At 39.3% G+C, this 20,657-nt stretch overlaps 1 protein-coding gene across 2 annotated transcripts in view; it reads left to right on the top strand.

Moving 5' to 3' along the window:
* The window catches only part of NYAP2 (neuronal tyrosine-phosphorylated phosphoinositide-3-kinase adaptor 2), a 956,845-nt gene extending 936,859 nt beyond the window's left edge, over positions 1-19,986 (top strand). For both annotated transcript variants that reach the window (XM_085634389.1, XM_085634388.1), the window contains one exon: positions 19,532-19,986. In XM_085634389.1, the coding sequence (XP_085490515.1) occupies positions 19,532-19,759 (228 nt within the window). In that variant the 3' untranslated portion in view covers positions 19,760-19,986. The remainder of the gene's footprint in view (positions 1-19,531) is intronic.
* The last annotated feature ends 671 nt before the right edge of the window (positions 19,987-20,657 follow it).

Raw genomic sequence — 20,657 nt, 5'->3', positions numbered from 1 at the left:
GCGATGGCGATGTCGGGCGCTGAAGAGGCGTTCATCCAGGTTTCCGTGAGGAAGACGACGTCTGGTGTAACCTAACTAGACTCTAAAGTTGTAATATAAAATATGTGCTGGGGAGTGTAACGTTGCATATGCACTGTGACATAGATATGGATCCCAGATTGTAATATGTATGGCATAGCGCTGTGCGTTATAACATAGGCATCAAGGAAGGCACGTTAGATGGGGCAATATAACCTGTGCGAAGGCAAGTGTGGCATGACATATTCACGGGGTGGTGTTACAGTGCACATGGGCTAGAGAGAGTCATAGCATACGCACTAGCAGGTGGAATACAACACAGAGGTGTGAGGCACTCGGCGGGCACTGGTGGGTGTAACACAGCATTGGGCTCAGCCAGGAGCACGCTGTGACTCTCAAGTGAGGTTTGTCTCCTTTCCAGAGAGTAAAATAAAAAGTATTACACATCCGGCGGTGGATGTGTGTTTTATTAACCGTGAGGTGGGTTTCTTGCATAGTTTGGTCGAATTTTTGTCGAATCCCCTTTGAATGGCTTGGTGTGCGTGTATATTAAATGTGCCCGTCAATAGCTACCCATGTTTGTATAAATAAACGACAAGGGTGTCTACTTGGAGAGTACCCACCGGCGGGGATTAGGCACGGTAGGGCGTCAGACACGTCAAAGCTTCACTAGCGGTGTAAATACATTTCATGTGGATTCATTCTATGCATAGTCGCCTTTTAATGAATATCACGCAAATCGTCATGGTGATAGGTACATACGGTTTGTCCAGCATGTCCTAGGTTTTTCTATAAATATATATTTTTTAAAAATAATAAAAAACAAAGGCCAGCCCCGGGGGATGGGGTCCCCGGGGCCATAAGGGGCCTGAGGAGGGGGGCAACGCAGCCCCCTCCTAAAGAATAAAAGAAAAAAAAGGCCATGACCTGGGGCTTGGGGTCCCCGGGGCCGATTAAGGCCTTTGGAGGGCCAAATTAATTTTTTTCAACAAAAAAAATTAGGGTTTAGGCCCTGGGGGATGGGATTCCCAGGGCCAGTAAATTAGAAAAAGAAGGGGGCCACACAGCCCTCCTTCTTAAAAAAATAAAATAAATAAAAGACCTGCATTGTGCCGGAGGCCACACCCCCTCCTTGCAGCACTCTGCAAACGTGCCCCCTGGCCAGTTGTAAGTTGGGGAATTAATTCCCCTTCAATACTGAGGGTCCCTGAGGGCCAACTAGCCCAACAGGTATCTCCAGTATGCGCCAGGGAGCTGCGTTGCAGACAGGTGTTCTGAGGCCACGCCCCTTTTTACACCTCTATGCAACACAGCTCTGTGGCGCTTACTGGAGGTACCTAGTGGGCTAGTTTGACCCTAGGGACCCTTAGGATTCAAGGGGACTTAATCTCTCAACTCAAAACGGACACAGGGCGTGTTTACAAAGTGGTGAAGGGAGGGGACGGGGCCTGAGGTGACATGTGCAAACACTCCCTGTAGCGCGTTTTAAGTTGGGAAAATATTTCCCTTTCAACTCTGAGGGACCCTGGGGGCCAACTAGCCCACCAGGTGCTTCCAGTAAGCGCCACTGCTCTGCATTGCAGAGAGGTGGTGCAGGCCGTGCCCCTTTTTACACCTCTCTGCAATGGCGCTTACTGGACGTACCTAGTGGGCTATTTTGCCCCTAGGGATCCTCAGGATTCAAGGGGACTTAATCTCCCAACTTAAAAAACGGCCACAGGGCGTGTTTACACAGTGGGGAAGGGAGGGGACGGGGCCTGAGGTGACGTGTGCAAACACGCCCTATGGCGCGTTTTAAGTTGGGGAAATAATTCCCCTTCAATCCTGAGGGCCCCTGGGGGCTAACTAGCCCACCAGGTGCTTCCAGTAAACGCCGCTGAGCTGCGTTGCAGAGAGGTGGTCCAGGCCCTGCCACTTTTTACACCTCTCTGCAACGCAGCTCTGTGGCGCTTACTGGAGGTACCTAGTGGGCTAGTTGGACCCTAGGGACCTCAGGATTCAAATGAACTTAATCTCCCAACTAAAAACGGCCACAGGGCGTGTTTACACAGTGGTGAAGGGAGGGGACGGGGCCTGAGTTAATGTGTGCAAACAAGCCCTGTGGCGCGTTTTAAGTTGGGGAAATAATTCCCCTTCAATCCTGAGGGACCCTGTGGGCCAACTAGCCCACCAGGTGCTTCCAGTAAGCACCACTGCGCTGCGTTGCCGATAGGTGGTCTAGGCCGTGCCCCTTTTTACATCTCTCTGCAACGCAGCTCTGTGGCGCTTACTGGAGGAACCTAGTGGTCTAGTTGGACCCTAGGGACCCTCAGGATTCAAGGGGACTTAATCTCCCAACTTAAAACGGCCACAGGGCGTGTTTACACAGTGGGGAAGTGAGGGGATGGGGCCTGAGGTGACGTGTGCAAACACGCCCTGTGGCGCGTTTTAAGAGGTAGTTTTAATCCCCTGCCCTATTATATACTAGGGGCTTACAGAGGAGGTCATGCTGATCAAAGGGGGACCCCAACGTGTTCCCTAGTGTATGTAGGTGTTTTCACTGTATTCTGAGTGTCTTTTAACATAGCACTGGCTCTAGGACTGGTTAGTCAGACTCAGTTACCACCAGTATCCGTCTGAAAAAAGTTGAGGGTACAGGATGATTTTGCAACAAGGCTTCTTTGTGCTCTTCTGTTTGTTCTTTCTGCACGTTATCATTCTGCCTGCACTTTTCTTCGTCTTTGAGGACTTCTGTTGCTTCTTTCTGCATTTCTTTTTTTTCTTTCTGTGCGTTTTTTCTTCTTTCTTCACATGTCCTATCTCTGTAGGCATAGTTAGAAATTAGCATTTAAAAAACCTTTGAAATTCACTGAAAAAACCATAGGTTTCAGGCACGTTATAGTTAGGAATTAGCATTTAAAAAACCTTGGAAATTCAATGAAAAAAACATAGGTTTCAGGGGCGTTATAGTTAGCTGGACTTTTCACTCGTATAAAACCATTGAAATTCCCCCGTTATAGTTAGTTCAGCTAACTATAACTTGCACGCCCACAATGCACTGCTGATGACATCACATATTACATCACTCATGACATGGTCAGTGGCATCACTCATGACATCACTGATGACATCTCAAATGACATCACTGATGACATCATCCTTGTGATAGAGTGGCAGACCTCCGCTCCCCCTAATATAACCTTTGATACACACATTCAAAAATAGAAACTAACATTTTTCAAAACAATGGACATACCAATATCAGTTACAACAACCTATTCAGTAATTCTAAGATCCACATACACATCCACTCATTCACCAACAGTCCTATACAGTCACTCTTACATGTACTCACTCATCATATGTACTCATACACCTATACATCCTGTTACACAATGCCACTCATCCATAGAGTTATTCACACACATAGTCACTCATGCTAATAAAGAATCAAACATCCATTTACTTGCATATACAGTTATTTACACACCACCACACTTACTTCTACAGAAACTTACACATACTTAGTCTTTTAAACAATCACTTATAGAAACCCATACTTATTCATACAGGAACTCTTTCAATCTCTCACTCTCACATATACTCACTTATATACACCAATAGTCACATATACTAGTTTAAAACATATGTAGTTACTCATAAAGACACTATTGAGACAGTCATTCACTCACTAACACACCCATGCACATACTCATCCACCCATACAGTCCTGCACACATGCTGTCTTCAACACATACAAACAGTGAGTCACTCATTCATGCACCTATACACTAAGTAATACCCCCACCGAACCATACAGACACTCAGACACTCATACTGATACTCAAAAAATCAACTTATAACCTATATAGACACTCATGTAGCTACTCACCAACCCATGCAGCCACTTATACACAAAGTGAGAGACTGATACAGATATTTACATATTTAAACATTATTCACTAAGCCATGTATTCACTAAGATACACTTAATCAGTCAGTTATACAATCAATTTTTCAAAAACAAATCATTCATTTAGACACTTATATACCCATTTATTCTTCCATCGACCTTGAGATATACATATATAAAACATACATATGTAATTTTCAGAAAAACACACATTCACTGGATGATGTCATCAGTGATGTCATCAGTGATGTCATTTGAGGTGTCATCAGTGATGTCATGAGTGATGTCACTGACCATGTCATGAGTGATGTAATATGTGACGTCATCAGCAGTGCATTGCGGGCGTGCGAGTTATAGTTAGCTGAACTAACTATAACGGGTGAATTTCAATGGTTTTGTTTACGAGTGAAAAGTCCAGCTAACTATAACGCCCCTGAAATCTATGTTTTTTTCAGTGAATATAGATATATATATATATATATATATATTAATGCAATATGAAAAAATTCCACATAGAGATGGCTAAGCAGCATATCGGAGCTGGGGGACTGCAACTAGCTCTTGGATGCCCTAGATACCAGATAGGAACCGAAGAGGACCGTCAATACCAACCGGTGGTCAGCTGGATGTCAGGGTAATATGGAGGTTCCACAGTAGAACAGGAGAGCATAATGGCTTTAAAGCATGGCTTATTGTATAAGAAAGGAAAACCTGAGCTGCCAAACCTACCCAACTAACCAAAGAGGCTGTAAATAAAAATGTTGCTAGGAATGCCAAGGGTATGAACTATTTGTAGTTGAGTGCAGAACCCACAAGCAGTTTTTAGCAGGCAGCGTGTAAGGCTCTTAGTGGTTCTCAAATCATCCCCAGCCCCCACTATCCCAGAAATGATGTCCATATACCCCTGTGGAGTAACCCTCCTTTGCCTACTTAGCCATCAGTGGCCCATCGGCTACAATCTCTAAAGAAGCCTCATAGCGAGCCTATATCATAGATGTGAGACACTGTGGTTGTGTTCTCCTGATATGTATTGTGACCTCTAGGTAGTGTAAAATCTGGTATCCTTGACACTATGTATGCCATGTTGGCCCAGGAGGCATTAGAAGTTTGACATTAATCCCCACCCAGGCAGCTGCAAACTTTAAATAAACCAAGCCAGCTTCCAATTGGCTGGTTTAGGTATGGCAACGATGCACCCGCTGTTTACAGCTAGCTAAACCAATGTATAATCATGGCCAAAACACCCTGATGGACTCTGCACACTTTACCACTGCTAACCAGTCCTAAAGTGCTTATGCTCTCTTCCTAAACATGGTAAGATTGGCTTACACCTGTTTGACATATTTAATTTACTTGTAAGTCCCTTGTAAAGTGCATTACATGTGCCCAGGGCCTGTGAATTAAATGCTACTTGGGGGCCCTTTAAACATGTCTCAGGCCTGCCACTGCAGAGCCTGTGTGTGCAACTTACGCTGCCATGTCGACTTTGCATTAAAAACCCCTTGCTATGCCTTAAACTTCCCTTTGATTACATAGATAAGCCCTAGGTAGGCCATAGGGCAGGATGATATGTAATTAAAAGGTAGGACAGGACGTTTAAGTTTTACATGTTCTGGTAGTAAAAGACTCCCAAATCTGTTTTTCACTACTGTGAGGCCTGCCCCTCCCATAGGTCAACATTGGGGATTCTTTGTTACATATAATAAGTGTAATTCCCAATTGGAAGGAGGTAGAGTTATCATGTTTACTACCTATGGAATTGTAATGATAAATCCTCTTTACTGGTAAAGTCGAATTTTACATTATAATTTTAGCAATGCCACTTTTAGAAATATGACAATTTTCTGATCTATGTGCTTCTGCTTGTCTCCAATATACGTCTGGGGTGGGTGACAGCTGGGCTTTGTGCTTTTCCACTAGACAGTCATACACAAAGAGAGCTTAGGTGTGACTGATGGGCCATCCTGGGCAGGATGGGAGGGAGGAGTAGGGCACAGCTTCCTATTGACTCCTGAATTGGCTGTGCTCTGTCCCCTCTTAATGGACTGCTTAACCCCCAGTTGTGAGTCTGGAGCCAGGGTAGGAAGGGAGGATCTCTGTGCACTTCAAATCCCCTCTGTGAAGTCTCCCCCACTTCAAAGGCACCACTGAGTATAAGAATTAGACTTCTGACCCAACCAACCCAGTACACTTCTGGACCTGTGGATACTCGGCCAGGAAGTAGTACTACTGTGCTTCTCTGGAAAAACAGTTTTTCTGCTGTGCTGACCTGCCTCCTGCCTGCTACCTTCCTTGCCTGGTTGAGAAGGACTGGACCTACCCCACTTGAACCAAGAGTGACTCCAATGGATTTTTTGCTTGCATACTGTTCTGAAGTCTTAGGGACATCAAAGACTTCCAACAACCCTGGTACAGCATCTTGCCCTGCCAAGTGCTGCCAATCAAGTCTTTTGTCCTAAGAAGTGGGTATAAATTGCTGCTCTAGCAGAAATCCACGCATCAACACCGTTGTGCTGCTCGAACTGGGGCATCTCATCGATGCCGGTGCATTGCCACAAAGACTGAAGACATCACATTGCAGACTGTGCGTCATGGCGTCTCCAGTTCTTGATGCTTCCTTGAATTGTGTGGTTTGACAACGACAAATCTCTGACTTGCGCAGATCAGAACCATCGCATCACCTACAACTGAAGGGATTGATGATGACGGGTCACCTCCTCTGCTCCTCACATCTTGTTCTCAACATTGACACAACTACGAGCCAAGGAACTGTTTCAGCGGTCCCAGGCTGGTACTTGTGTCTGACCTGTGCTCCAATGCGGTAGGTTTAAACTTCTGGATTTGACCCGGTCAAGTGTGACCAGATTGCCCCGTTTGGCGTTTTAAGCTTTTAAGCACTACATTTCAAGATATTCTTTAGAAATTCATGACTCCAGTTCTACTTAGTGGGTTTTTGTCGCTTTACTCTTGCTTTGTTCTATAAATGAAGCTCTATTTTTTAACTAGGTGTAGTATATTTCTGTGTGGTGTTTTCACTGTATTACTGTTTGAAGTGTTGAACAAATACTTTATACATTGCCTCTTAAGCTAAGCCTGACTGCTCAATGTCAAGCTACCAGGAGGTGAGAGCAGGTTAATTTAGGATGTGTATCTTACTTCCCCTAACTAGCACTGTAGTTCTTGCTTAGACAGGGTGCATACCTCTGCCAACCAGAAACTCAATTTCTAGCATACTTACTATTAGGAGCCCTTGTCATATGTACTTTCTGAGGCCATTAATGCTTGGTACACCTTGGGTCACTGGTGCTTGTAACAGGCTATGGCCTTCTGGTACTTTGACTATCGCCAGGGTATTGTGTTGGGCCATTGATATATTTAATGTCTCGGGCCATTAATGAACATTACAGCCTGTGGCCATCGATGCATGTTACTTTATGGGCCCACTGAAGAAAGTTGATTTTTAAAGCCACTGGTGTATGTACTGTCTAAAGCCATTCATGTTCCTTAGTGTTTGATGACATTGATGCATATTACTTCAGTGAGGTCACTGATGCTATTCAGGTTGAGGTTTGTGCTCACTGCAGCATTAATATGTATTACAACCAGGAGCCACTGATGCACATTACTTTATGGAGCCACAGATGCACTATGTTTTGAGGCCATTTATTTATGCAGTGACTGGAGCCATTTAAGATCATATCAGGCTCGGGACATTGATTCCAATAATTTTGTGGGACTGTTAATGTATGTACAGCCAGTTGACATTGATGCTGGTTATTACCTGAGACTATAGATATATGGACTGCTTGGGGACAGAAATGTTTTTTTGAATGAAAGATCATCAATGCATGTTATTGTACCATTAATGTATGTACTACTTGGGGCAATTAATGCATGTGACAGTCTGGGAACCTTCATACATGCCACAGCCTATAGTTATTGAAGGTTGTTACAGCTTCTAGTCATTGATGCTCATTATAGCCTCAGAATAATAATTTACAAAATGTCTGGGGACAGTAATGCTTGGTACAGCCTGTGACTATTGATGGTCATTGCTTCCTGGTGCCATTGAAGCTCCTTATAGCCTGGGGCCTTCTGAATATATTACTTCGGGAGTCAATAATGCATGTACTTTGTGCTGGCAGCAGAAGTACGTGCAGCCTTGGGCTATTGATGCTCATAGAAGCCTGGTGCCAAACATGTATGGCCAAGGCCTGTTATTGCTTGTGTGACCTATTGAGGTAGGTACTGCCCATAGCCATTAATGCCTGTTACATCCTGTAGCCACTGGAAGCTCTTATTTCCTGAGGTAATGATGCAGGCCACAGCCTGGACCAATTCATACAATACACAGCCTAGAGTTATTGATGCTCCTACAACTGTGTGCCCTTGAAGGCCATCATAGCCAATGGCAGTTGATATACATGGATTCCTGTAGCATCAACACACATTAGTTCATGGTCTGGTGAGGTATGTACAGTAAGTGCCAAATGATCCATGCTGTAGCCTTGTGTCATAGGTATGTGGGATAGCCATGGCCCACTGCTGCTTTTTTGCCAGTTGCCATAGGGGCATATTACCACCTGAAGCCATAGCTACTCATTTACTCTCTTCTGCTATTGATGTACATTTGCTGCCAGCAGCTATTGATGCGTGTTACCACGGTCACCCGTTGATGTGCCTTTGCTACTTGTAACTAGCTGTGACTGTTACTACCTGCACATATTGAGGCATACACTGACTTAGGTCTCTGTGGTGTGTAATGTTTCCAGTTGCTAATGGTTTCATCTGATCTGCCATTAGGTTAATACATGTGTTCCTTGACACGATTATAGTTGTTATTATACCAAGGGTGATCCATTTCTTTTGGGAAGTTATATATTTCACATATTTAATAAGGATAACTTCTTTTATTAGCCCTTTAATGGCATGTTGTGTAGTCTGTTTCCTTCAGTGTGGTATTAGGGTTACTTAAATTATTGTCTCACTTTTATTGAGGCCACGTCCGGTTATTTATTTGGATTCAAATGTCATGTGATTTCAATAGTATTATGCCTGATTTTCTTTAATGGCCAAACCTGGCCAGATAAAGATCTTTTGATTGATTGATTGATTCAAAATCATAAACATTTTTCTCTGAGCTACTGGACCTAGGGAAGTTTGTTGAGGTCTGGTATGATGTGATTTATCTCCAAAACTTGAAACAAAATTCTAGCCACTTGATTTTTGTACTGCAGTTTTAAAATGTCCTTCTTGTGAGCTCCTTCTTGTGAGCTCCTTCTTTAATTAAGTTACTGTTGCTGAGCCATGTGCTGACAGTGTTCTGGCGAATTCTGTTTACTGTTTTAAAAGAACAAAAAGAAAGATAATTCTAAGCATCATCAGCTAGATATTTGCATTTTTGAAACTTATTCTGGTCTGGTTTGCAAAGCAAAGATCTTTATCTAATCATACTCTGAAATTCTGTATTCATTGAACTGACAAGTGGGTTGTTTATGATCAAATTGGAAACTGTTAGATAGGCTGTAGCTAATAATTAGGATGTTAGTTTTTGTTCCATTTCACCAACCAATGATCTCATTCATCCATTGGTGAATGTGGCAGAGCTGAACTTGAATGTTCCCTGTGTACATTCAGAATTACAGCCAGTACTGTAAGATAAGAGTACCTGAGTGGAAAGTATAATGAACATGTTGGGGATAAAGAACAGCCCTGGTAAATCTCAAGGGCAATGGGGTTCTTTTATTTTAGTTTGTAAGTAAAATTTTATTGAAATAAATATGCAAATATAGTGAGAATAAATACAAAAACATTCATTGAGCATATAACCACAAATATAAAATGCATAAAATATAGGAGACAAAAAGGAAAAAGAGAAAAATTGTAATAATCATATACCATCATGAAAAGATAACAGCGATATAACAATATCAGAAAATTCCACAAAAAACCTAAAGGTATAAAACATGTAAACCGAATAGTGATAATAAAGAAAAATTCCGGGAGGTTTAGGTACTTCTTCAATTTGAGGATTGTGCAAATCTGATTTACAAGCAGAATTATTACAAAAATTAGTTATGGGTAGCCATAAGAGATCTCTTTTGATAGCAATTGCAACTGTGTAAAATATGCTCTATCAAGTCTGTGATTATAACAAACTCCATACCACCATGTTTGAAAAGATACCCGAGATGCATATTTCCAAGATTTTGTAATCTGTTGAAAAGCAACAGCAAGCAAGCAAATCTATTATATTAAAATCTTTGGATTGAGATGGCCAATCCTCAGAAACACTGCCAAGAAAATATTAATAAAAGTAAATGGAACATGTATGCTAAAATAGTATTTATCTGTGCCAAACTTTCAACCAGAAACCATAAATAAAAGGGTATTTAAATAAGGTAGGTCTAACATCTGCTGAGGCTGTGGAACAAGACCAGCACTTAAATGGGACAGTAGAATCTATTCTGTGTAATGTAGCAGGAGTGATCTAAAGTCAATTTCAAATAAAAAACTAAGTTTGAGTTGCATTAGCCGCCCAAGAAGATTTCCTTATTTTTGTCCAAATTCTATTCCAAATTGAAATTGAAAATCTAGCTTTCAAATCAATTTCCCAAAAACATTCTGCCTTGTTTGATCCCTAGTATCAGAAATGATTGTCAAATGTTTATATAGTTGAAATGCAGAAGGCAATACATTTAACAGTTTATGTATATGAGGCGGTGGGGAAGAAAGTGTATGATCAACAGAAAATATGTTATAAGAGGATTTAGCTACAGAAATTAATGACAAATATTTGGCTGCATATGAATCAGAGAACGAGAAATGTGACTGGACTACCAAAAATGGACACCTAAGAGAGAGGATGTGGCATAACGGCTAGGGCAGTCAACCTCGAAGCTAGGGAACTGGGTTCGAGTCTCGGCAGGGACCCTCAACATCCTGTGATTCTGGGCAAATCACGTAATCTCTCTGTGCCTAACAAAATGAATATGTCCGTCTGTAACACAACTGGTGCTCATGTAGACCGCTCTGATTCCTTCGGGTCTAGTTTGAGCTACATAAAACTCCCCCCCAAAAAAACAACAGAAAATACCATTTGGAAAGAACTGATGAATCCACTTGATACCTTTAGTATAGCAATCTTTCCAAAAAATGTATTTATGATGTATTTTAATAGAAGTATTGTACCAAATACACGACTGCAAAACTTTATCTTTAGGCTTTCTATAAGAGATAAAAATAGGATAAAGTACCTTACATGTATTCTTAAAAATCAGAAGAGATAGAGATAAAGGACTAGAAGTAAAAGATAAACACTTAATAAGTGAGAAAGGGTGGAAAAAGGATTTCCCAATATCAGTTCATAAGCGAGAAAGTAAAGGATTGTTGTTCTGTAATAAAAAGAAGTTTGTTTAAGGTAACCGGCTAAATGATAGGTATGGAGATTCTGAAAATTAACCCCCCCCCCCAAAGATGTTTAGGTCTTTTTAGCTTTTACGTTTGTGAAGAGACATTCTAGGTTGTTTATTATTCCATTGGAATTTAGATAAAATGGAATATATCTTTATATATGGATAATGAGGACTATCAACAGGCATGTTTGAAAGCTAAAATAATATTATAGGAACTATTATCATTTATATATTATCTAGGCAGCCCTACCAAGATAAAAATAAAGGATTCCAATGAGATGTCAATGAAAGTTAGACTGTGTGCAATGCTTTCAAATTTAAAGGTATAGCATTTTTAATGGAGTCAGTAAACTACAACCCAAGATATTAAATCTTATCAGGATTCCAATGAAAAGAGCAAGGCATGAAATCTGAATGAAAACATAATCTATTCAGGGGAAGAATTTCACACCTATTTGCATTGAATTATAGCCTGAAACTGATGCAAAGTTGTCTAGTTCCAATAGAAAAGCTGGTAAAGGCGTCTGTGGATGAGGAATAAAAAGTTAATTGTCATCAGCATAAACAGAGAGTTTTAGCTGTTTATCTCCGAAAACAAAGCCTTTAATCTGTGGATTTGAGCAATTTTTTTATTAAAAAGTGTTCTAAGGCATGGATAAACAGTAAGGGAGAAAGCGGACAGCTTTGTTGAACATCTCCATTAAGGGAGAACAATGGAGACATAAGGCCATTAACTTAAAAAGAGGACTTGGGGGAAGAATACAACAAAGAAACATAGTTAATACATTTAGAACCAAAACCGAACCAGGAAACAGTAGAAAAAAATAAAAGACCAACTAATTTTATCAAATGCCTTTTCTCCATCTGAAGACACAGCTGCTAAAGGAGAATATATGATTTAGATGTACTAAGAACATAAAACAAATTGTCTAGTAGTGTCTGAGAGATGCCTAATGAACCCACATTGATCTCTCCCAATTACTTGAGGTCATAAAATATCCAAACGAAGAGCTAGTATTGTCGCAAAAATCTTTTAGTCCAAATTTATTAGAGAGATTGGGCGATAATTTTTACACAATGAAAGGTCCTTGTTATCTTTGGGAAGAATACATAATTAAGCCTCTTGAAAAGAACCCCTAGATACATAGGAGGATATAAAATAAAGACAACGTCAGTGTAATTTAGGTATAAGAAATGTGGAAAAATATTAGAAATAACTTGAATTTCAATATCCATATCCAATATAGAAAAATCAATGCTATGTTATGAGGGAGGAGGAATGGACAATAAATATTGACGAGGATCTTGGGAATCAGAATGAGATTCCAGGGACTAAAGAGTCTGAAAAAATTGAATAATTTCAAAATGATATATTAATTTTTATGTATAGTACTATTGGTAGAGGTTAAAAGATAATCAATTTTAGTACGTTCTTTTTTGATTTTAAGGTAATTGGCAAGAAGTTTTTCTGCTTTATTCTGACACTTGTAATACTTCGCACTGGATTTGAGAAGATAAGAGTTTGCAATTTCTGTAGAAAGTTTATTACATTCAAATTTAGCAGAAACTAGATCATCAAGAATGGGTTTAGGTATAGAATTATAAAAGGAGTGTTCTGGTTTTTTAATAAGTTAACTGCGTGATTTTAAATTGTCCGAGGCAGATTTCCATTTCCGAGATATAAAATGAATAATGAAATCTCTAGAGGCAGCTTTAAAAGTATCCCAAATAGTCTAAGGAGAAAGGTCAGGAGATTTATCTTCCCTAAAAACTGTCTTAGCAAATTGTTTGAAGGCATGTGTGAACTCCGGATCTAAAAGAAGAGAATTATTAAATCTCCATCGTCTAGTTCCCTAGGTCTAGGTGGAAGGAGATCCAAATCCAAAGTGGATGGACCCTTCATTAGAGTTGAGAATATGTTGAGCGAGAGCATTATAAATAAACATATAATCTATCCAAGATTGGGAAAAAAAAACAGGGGAAAAGAAAGTATACTTTGAAGCGTTGAATTGCGTAATCTCCAAGCATCAACAAGATATTGTTGGAGCATTGTAGATTTAAACTGAGAATGCACGTGTGTAGGTATAAATCTAGTTTTAGGGCATCTGTCTATAATGGGAACAAAAACCATGTTACAATCACCACCAACTATCAAATAATTATCAGCGTAAGGGATCAATTTAGATAATACCCATGGCTAAAAGGATTTTTTGAATTAGTAGGTATATAAAGATTAACAATAATCAAGGGACGTTTTATCAATGAGTAATGAAACTGAAACCCATCTACCTTCACAATCAACATCCTGAACAAGTATATAAATACTTTTATGACATGAAAGAGCAACCCCATTGTGCCTCCCTGAACCCGGAGAAGCAAAAATATGACCAACCCATTGTCTTATAAGTTTAGTCACTTCTTTGTCTGATATATGTATTTCCTGCAACAAAGCAATATCACTCCTTAAATTGGAAATAGTGGACAAACCCCTTTGACGTTTTATAGGGGAGCCTAAACCTTTAACATTTCATGAAATAAATCCTAAAGCCATCTACAACACAATAGTAAATTCGATTTTTTTTTTTAAAAGTAGTAGTAACAATTAATTTATAAAAACAGCATGAGTATCATAAAATATAACCATCAAATTGTAATAATATATCAAAATAGATAGCATATGAAAGAGAAAATTGAATCAAAGAAAAGGAAAGGAAAGTAAGAAACAAGAAGGAAAAAAGAATGTGGTAGAAAACCTGGATAAAGAGGTAAGAGGAAAAAGAAGAATGAAAACAATATATATTGAATTGTTAAGACATTTTTGAGAAAAGAAATCGTAAAAAAGAGAAGGAAGAACGTTAAGACAAAAAATGAAGAAAGGGACAAAACCCATATAGAAAATATAGAAAATGACATACCAAACAACATACACAAAAGTTGAGTGTGGTGAAACCACATAAGGAAACGACACACCAACTGGAGCTCTCAGGGTAGAATTGAAAGGAAGGAAGTACATCATCCAGACGGAAAAGGGGTCACATGAAGGACTTATAAAAAAGGCATCACCTTACAAAAGAAAAAACATATTATACCAATATTAACAGCAAGCAATACATAGGACAATTAACACTAAATATACTGAAAATAATAACCAAAATTGATAACATAAATCAAACAGTAGATCTAGTAATTTCCATATCCTCCAGTCTCCAACTGTCCATAAAAGGTTGCAATGGACAAGGATCTTCATAGGTCATGGTTTTATTTTTATAAGTGACTTTAAAAAGGCAGGGATGTATAAGACCAAATCTGGCATTGATGCTTCGCAGCGCTGGTCTCATATCCAAAAATGTCTTTCTTCTATGCGCCGTTGCCTTAGCATAGTCTTGAGAAAAGAAAAGAGTAGATTCTTGCCATAAGATTTTACCTTTCACTTTAACTGCCTGTAGAACGTCTAACAAATCTGTGTACTTTAAAAAATACAAAATAACTCCTCTTGGCTTGTTTGATGAAGATGCAGTCCGTGAACCATGGCCTTATCAATGAGCTCATTGAATGTTTAGTGCTGGCATTTCAAGAAGACTAGGAAGGTTTCGAAAAAATGGATTGAAAAAAGGAGAGAGGATTAGAGTGTTCAAGTCTTCTACTAGACCATAAACATGCAAAATATTGTGTCTGTTATGATTTTCAAGGTTTTCAATCTGTTTCCGAAGATGCAAGATTTGAGTCCGCATGGACTGGACATGACTGGCAGCAGATTGAAAAGAGCTACTCGGCTCTCTAATTAAGTGACCCTACTCTCCATATTTGACCATTTATCATCCAAATGTTGAAGACGTATTTTAGTCTTTTCTATATATGGCCTGAGTGCCCACATTTCCTCAAGAATTAATTCCATAGAGATCGATGGAGGAGATGTAGCTGGTAAAGGCGGTTCTTTTTTAACACTTTTCCCATATGAAAGCGCCAAAGTACCAGACAGATTGGATGCAAGTTTAGAAGTAGGAAGTGGAATATTTGAGGATGACATGCTTGTTGAAGGAGATACCACACCTTGCTCTGATTCCGCCATGGACACTGGAAGGATTAAAGTCAACCACAGAGGAAGATGAAGGAGAAGAGATGCTGACAGTATGATGAGCAGGCTATGTTCTCCCCGTACACAGACAACACAGAAAATAAAATGCAGTTTATTAAAAGAAGGAAACTTGGAGGAACATACAATATTACAGAGCAGATATTATTTCTCTCCTTTTCAAGAAGACTGCACTCAATGTAGGAGTAATACAATTCAAAAGTATAATTGAATGAAACAGTGTATCAAAATGTCATAGGACAAAAATAGTAGAGAGCAATTTGTGAGAATGCCACTGAGGAGGCACTAAGTAGAAAAAATTCCAGTGGAATAAAATGTACTATCTGCAAAACAGCTTGTCAGGTACACTCGATGTATAACATCAATATATTAATGTCCCATCCTGAAAATAGCTCCTTACCGCTTACAAATGAGGAAAAAATATCCTTGCGGTAAAACAAAATGGCGGGCACGAGTCCTGAGGGAGAGGCGTCAGCTCAATGAAAGAAAAATTACGGTTTCCCGCTTACCACAAAGACACGTCATCGATAAAGAAATGCTGTATGCAGCATCATGCTGCGGTGGACTGCATCTCAGCAGGGACGACAAAGTCCATCTGTAGGTGAAATCTCAATCCTCCCGCACCACCTCAGAGCTTCACAGGAGAGCGGCCATTGACATCAGCATCCAAGCCATGCCCCTAGGAAAATTGTTTTCTGAAATTAGAAGGATGACCCCATCTTGACTGTAGTCTGAGAGGAAAAGATTCCATCATTGGAGCACTGTTCAGTATACCCTTCTCAATTTCCCTGGGGTTCACTAAGTATAATATGATATACTATCTTTTAGGACATAGATAGGTCAGGTAAGTTCAGAATTTCTATTTTACTCCTATCGAGCAAGAAAAGCAATTGTCTCTGATTTTGGCAATTACACTGTTCATGCTCTGATCTGAAGAATGATTGGCTGTTAGGCAAAATCTTAATGGATTACATGAATTTTTCTAGCTGATGAGTGACCTCACCCTATATACATTTTTAGAAGGTTGAGATGGCTCAGTTGTTCCCAAATTCCAAAGGATAAGAAATACTTTTTATAGCAGAGGGGTTGAACTTGCTTGTTCTTATTCACTGGTAACAAAGCCTACCTGAAGTGCGGTGTTGATGACCCATTGGTTATCTGTCTTAGGCAAGACATTTGTTCTTTCATAGTGGATTCTGGATTGTGCTCAACTGGGAGGTTCAAGGCTTTTGAATTGCCCGCCATCGTGGATAAATGTTCAAGACCCATGACAGAGCAGTTGAGAGGCAAGATTTGCACACAAGCATCTTAATATGGATGAACTGGAAATGTTCTGGTTTCCCTGGGATAATAGATTGAATCTTCCACATCTTATTCTCAAAGAAAGTAAGAAGGTATTTGCAAACTTAATCACATATGATGGTTATCTTCATTGCTTTAGGTCAGATACTTGCCAAAAGATCTTAAAATTCGTTGGTTTCATTTGTGGCATTATTGGCTTGATGCACCAAATACACCTTCTTTGATCTGAGGATGACATTGTGGTATTTCTCATTTGAGCTATGACAATTTTCTCCGTCAGAATCACTTTGAGTTTTTCTCCAGCAATCTCCAGTTAACTATCTTATTTTTCATTTGACTCAAATTGCTATATTATTATTTGGATCATTAGTGGCTCATTTGTGTTTTTCAATGTCTGAAGGGGATACAATGTCAAACATTTAGCAATGTTGATGCAGAGAGATTGAAGCAGGGTAACTGGGTCAGTGGTGGCTGGTTGAAATGAGCAGATCTCACTAAAATGTTTCTAAGAGTCTGGCCATGGAGACGTTTCTGCTGTTTACAGTCAAAATGAATCAAAAAGTTGTCAAAGCTGTGGTCTGAGTGAGATACTGATTTGACTGCTAAGCCAGCAGAAAAAAACATATCCCAAGAATGGCCTGAAGTACAGGTTAGGCTTGATATTAGTTGAGTAAAGACAAGTGATTTTAGATTTTCCCCAAATTATTTATTAGTTATTGTTTAATGTCAGTTTATTTTCTACTTGGATGTTTTAGCCATACATTTCTGAAACTCATACTTTTCACACTTGGTTTATTGCCATGTTGCACCTTATATCTATCTCTCTTGACCTTCTTCTATTCTCCTTGCACTACTACTCTTGGGTATAACCTTACACACACTCCTACTCTTTCATGGTAGGCACCCTTTTCAGCAAGGACCCCTGTTAGGGTGAACAAATTATCCACTTGCTGCAGAATGAAGTGTTGTTCTGTTACATTAATGCATAAACTTCTCTCTTTAGTAATCTATCCTTCCACTGATGGCTAGCTGCACACTCTATTTAATCACCCTATTAATTCTGTTAAGCAACACATTTCTTTAGGATTTTGTAAAGCTACATGGTTCTGTCGAACACTATCATTTTAAACTGATGCCTGGATTGCCCCAGATATTACCTGAGATCAATCGTCTGGATGCTCCCCTCTAATAATGACCCCATCACCTTGTTAAGAAATTTTGCTTAAGGACATTTGGCAAAAATAATTGCTCATTACAAATAATAATATTTTAAAAATTACAGTAGTGTGTCCTAAACTGTACATTTCTAATCTATGGATTCAAAGGCACCCAAGCCATTTTCCCCATTTGATGCAGCTTGCTACACATGAAATACCATTTGTTACATGCCTGCCAGTTTTATCTGTAGCAGACCAGCACAGATATCTGATCATGCTCTTCTATTCGTTTCTCACATTGAACTGCACCCATGATACATTATATAATTTATTCTTGCAAGCAATTTACTATCTACTACCAATCTACCTGATATTTTATCAAGGCATTCTTCCTAACGTAACTCTGAAGATACTCTCTGATACATGTCCGGCTCACTCAGTTTGCCTACACTACTTTTTCATCCCTTCACAATGCATTTTACAACCATTCCTAGCTCTGCATCCTGCTCCACACAACCTCACAATTCACTCTCTAAAATGGCATCTCCTATAAGTGTTGCAATACCTGATGCCACACTCTTGTCATTCAATCTTTTAACATTAATTGGGCTTTGCATTATGTTCCACAGTCCTAGAACATATTAGGCTGAAAATGTAAACTCCTCGAACTAGTAGAAATAGTTAACAATGCATGATGCGGCACTATGCACACCTGTGTGGTGCAAATATGGTATACATGTCCAATTAATTTGGATGAACAAATTTTGAGCTCTAAAAATTAGTCCTGAAATGGTCAGCACCCCATCAATATACTAATAAACACCTCTCAATCATTGATTAATTACACTCCTTCTTGCATAATGCTGTCAATGCAAATGCAAAGTACTTGTTCATTTCCTTGTCTTACTTGCAACAACACAGCACTCAACCAAAAGTTCCTGACATCGGTAACTATTGCCATAATTTTCCTATGGTCAAGTACCTTGAAACTGTAGCAGAAGACATGCTAATTCTTAAAGACGTACACTACTGCCTTCATCATCAGCTCCCTTAACATCGAACTTTAACCTGAAATCATATTCACAAACGTTTCATAATATTCTGGTTCTCCAAGGATAATCTCAATTGGTCCTTGTTCTTAGAATTAGGTTATTTCAGTAGGTTACAGCATTCTCACAGTAAGCTTCGTTTGTTCCTTGAATAGTGAATGCAAAATGGTGGGGCACCCCTGCAGAATGTGATGTGGGCTCCATGAGTCTCGTTTCAAAGATATTCCATTGCCTGGGGCTCAATGGGACCCCCTGGAAGGTAATAGGGTCCCTAAGGCAATGGGGCCCCTTTATGGAGCAGGGGATGCAGGGGCCTTCCTTGTGCTGCTGATTGACCCAGATATTCAGCCTCCTGCAATGTAAACTCACACTTCTCTTTGGGCACCATTAATCTTCCTTTTATCAAACCCTCTAATACCGTGCAAAGAATTTACTAATAGAGTAAGCACAACAAACATAGCTGATGCAATTCAGAGGACCCTGCACATGTATCATGTAAAAGTGGCATCAGATTATTAACATAAATGGCTCATGTTGTTATCTAAATATTCATATCTCTAGCTAAGTTTCTTCATCTGCTGAACCATACATCATTTTTTTTCCAGATGACATCTATGCAGTGGCTGTACGGGGACCACACAATGTTGGAAATGATTGAGAAAAAAAGATCCTTGTGCAATGAAATCAAGGCACGTCAAAAAAACGAAAAAGGACTCTGCAAGCAGGACAGCATGCCAATTCTGCCAAGCTGGAAGAAGAACAATGGGGCCAAGAAATATAGCCCTCCTCCATATCCTAAGCAACAAACTGTATTTTGGGACACCGCCATATGACCATGTCTTCACTGAGGATTTTACACAGCTTTTTAAGGTTTCACTTGCACTGGTTCCAACATTTGCTTACTTAATAGAGCAAAGTCACTGGAATGCAAATGATACTCCAACATATGTCCGCACGGGGATTGCTTTGTGTATCAAAATACACATAATCAAGGAAAATATATTTATTACAGAAAGAAGTGGGTGAAAGCGCCTCTTAATCAAGAAACATATATACAATGTACATTTGTAATTCATTTATGAAAAACACAAATACTTTTTGTTTATATAAGTAAAGATTATTAACATTTTTATTATAAAATGTAGCTATTGCCTACGCTTTTATTACTAATTTTATATGTAATAATCTGACTTTATTGTTTTCAGTATTCAAATGTCTCTGTGCTTTGACCTCCATGAGGAGGCATGTATTCTCCGTGTGTCAACTTCAAGTCTGAAGTAATCAACCTTGTGGTAATTTTACACTCTTAAAAACATATTGATTGCTACACCATACAAAGTAACAATAGTTGCTAACCAATTTGTAAGCTATTCGATTGAATAACTAGCAATGAATCAATGGTAAACTGAATATCTAATTATGTTCCAAGATGCAGTATGTACAAATGTTTGATTATGTTTTATTAGTCATGTGAATGATTTTTTTCCCGATTAAATTGCCAGAAACGTTGAACACCTAACTAGCAAAAAGAGACGACGGTTCACTGTGACCCCCATTGCACAGCATAGGAAAAATCAAAAAAAATAGTTATCATGTAATTACTGCAGCGAATACTGAGTCAAGCCTAACAATACACAAATACATGACTATACTGAGTGCATTATATCCATGCACGTTACTGTAGCAAATTGAGTGGGAATTTATACATCCATATATGCCTGTATATATATA

Source organism: Triturus cristatus, chromosome 11 (assembly GCF_964204655.1).
Source record: "Triturus cristatus chromosome 11, aTriCri1.1, whole genome shotgun sequence".
Classification (NCBI taxonomy): Eukaryota; Metazoa; Chordata; class Amphibia; order Caudata; family Salamandridae; genus Triturus; species Triturus cristatus.
Note: the sequence above shows the minus strand (reverse complement) of the source record. Positions and strands in the feature narration are given on the sequence as shown.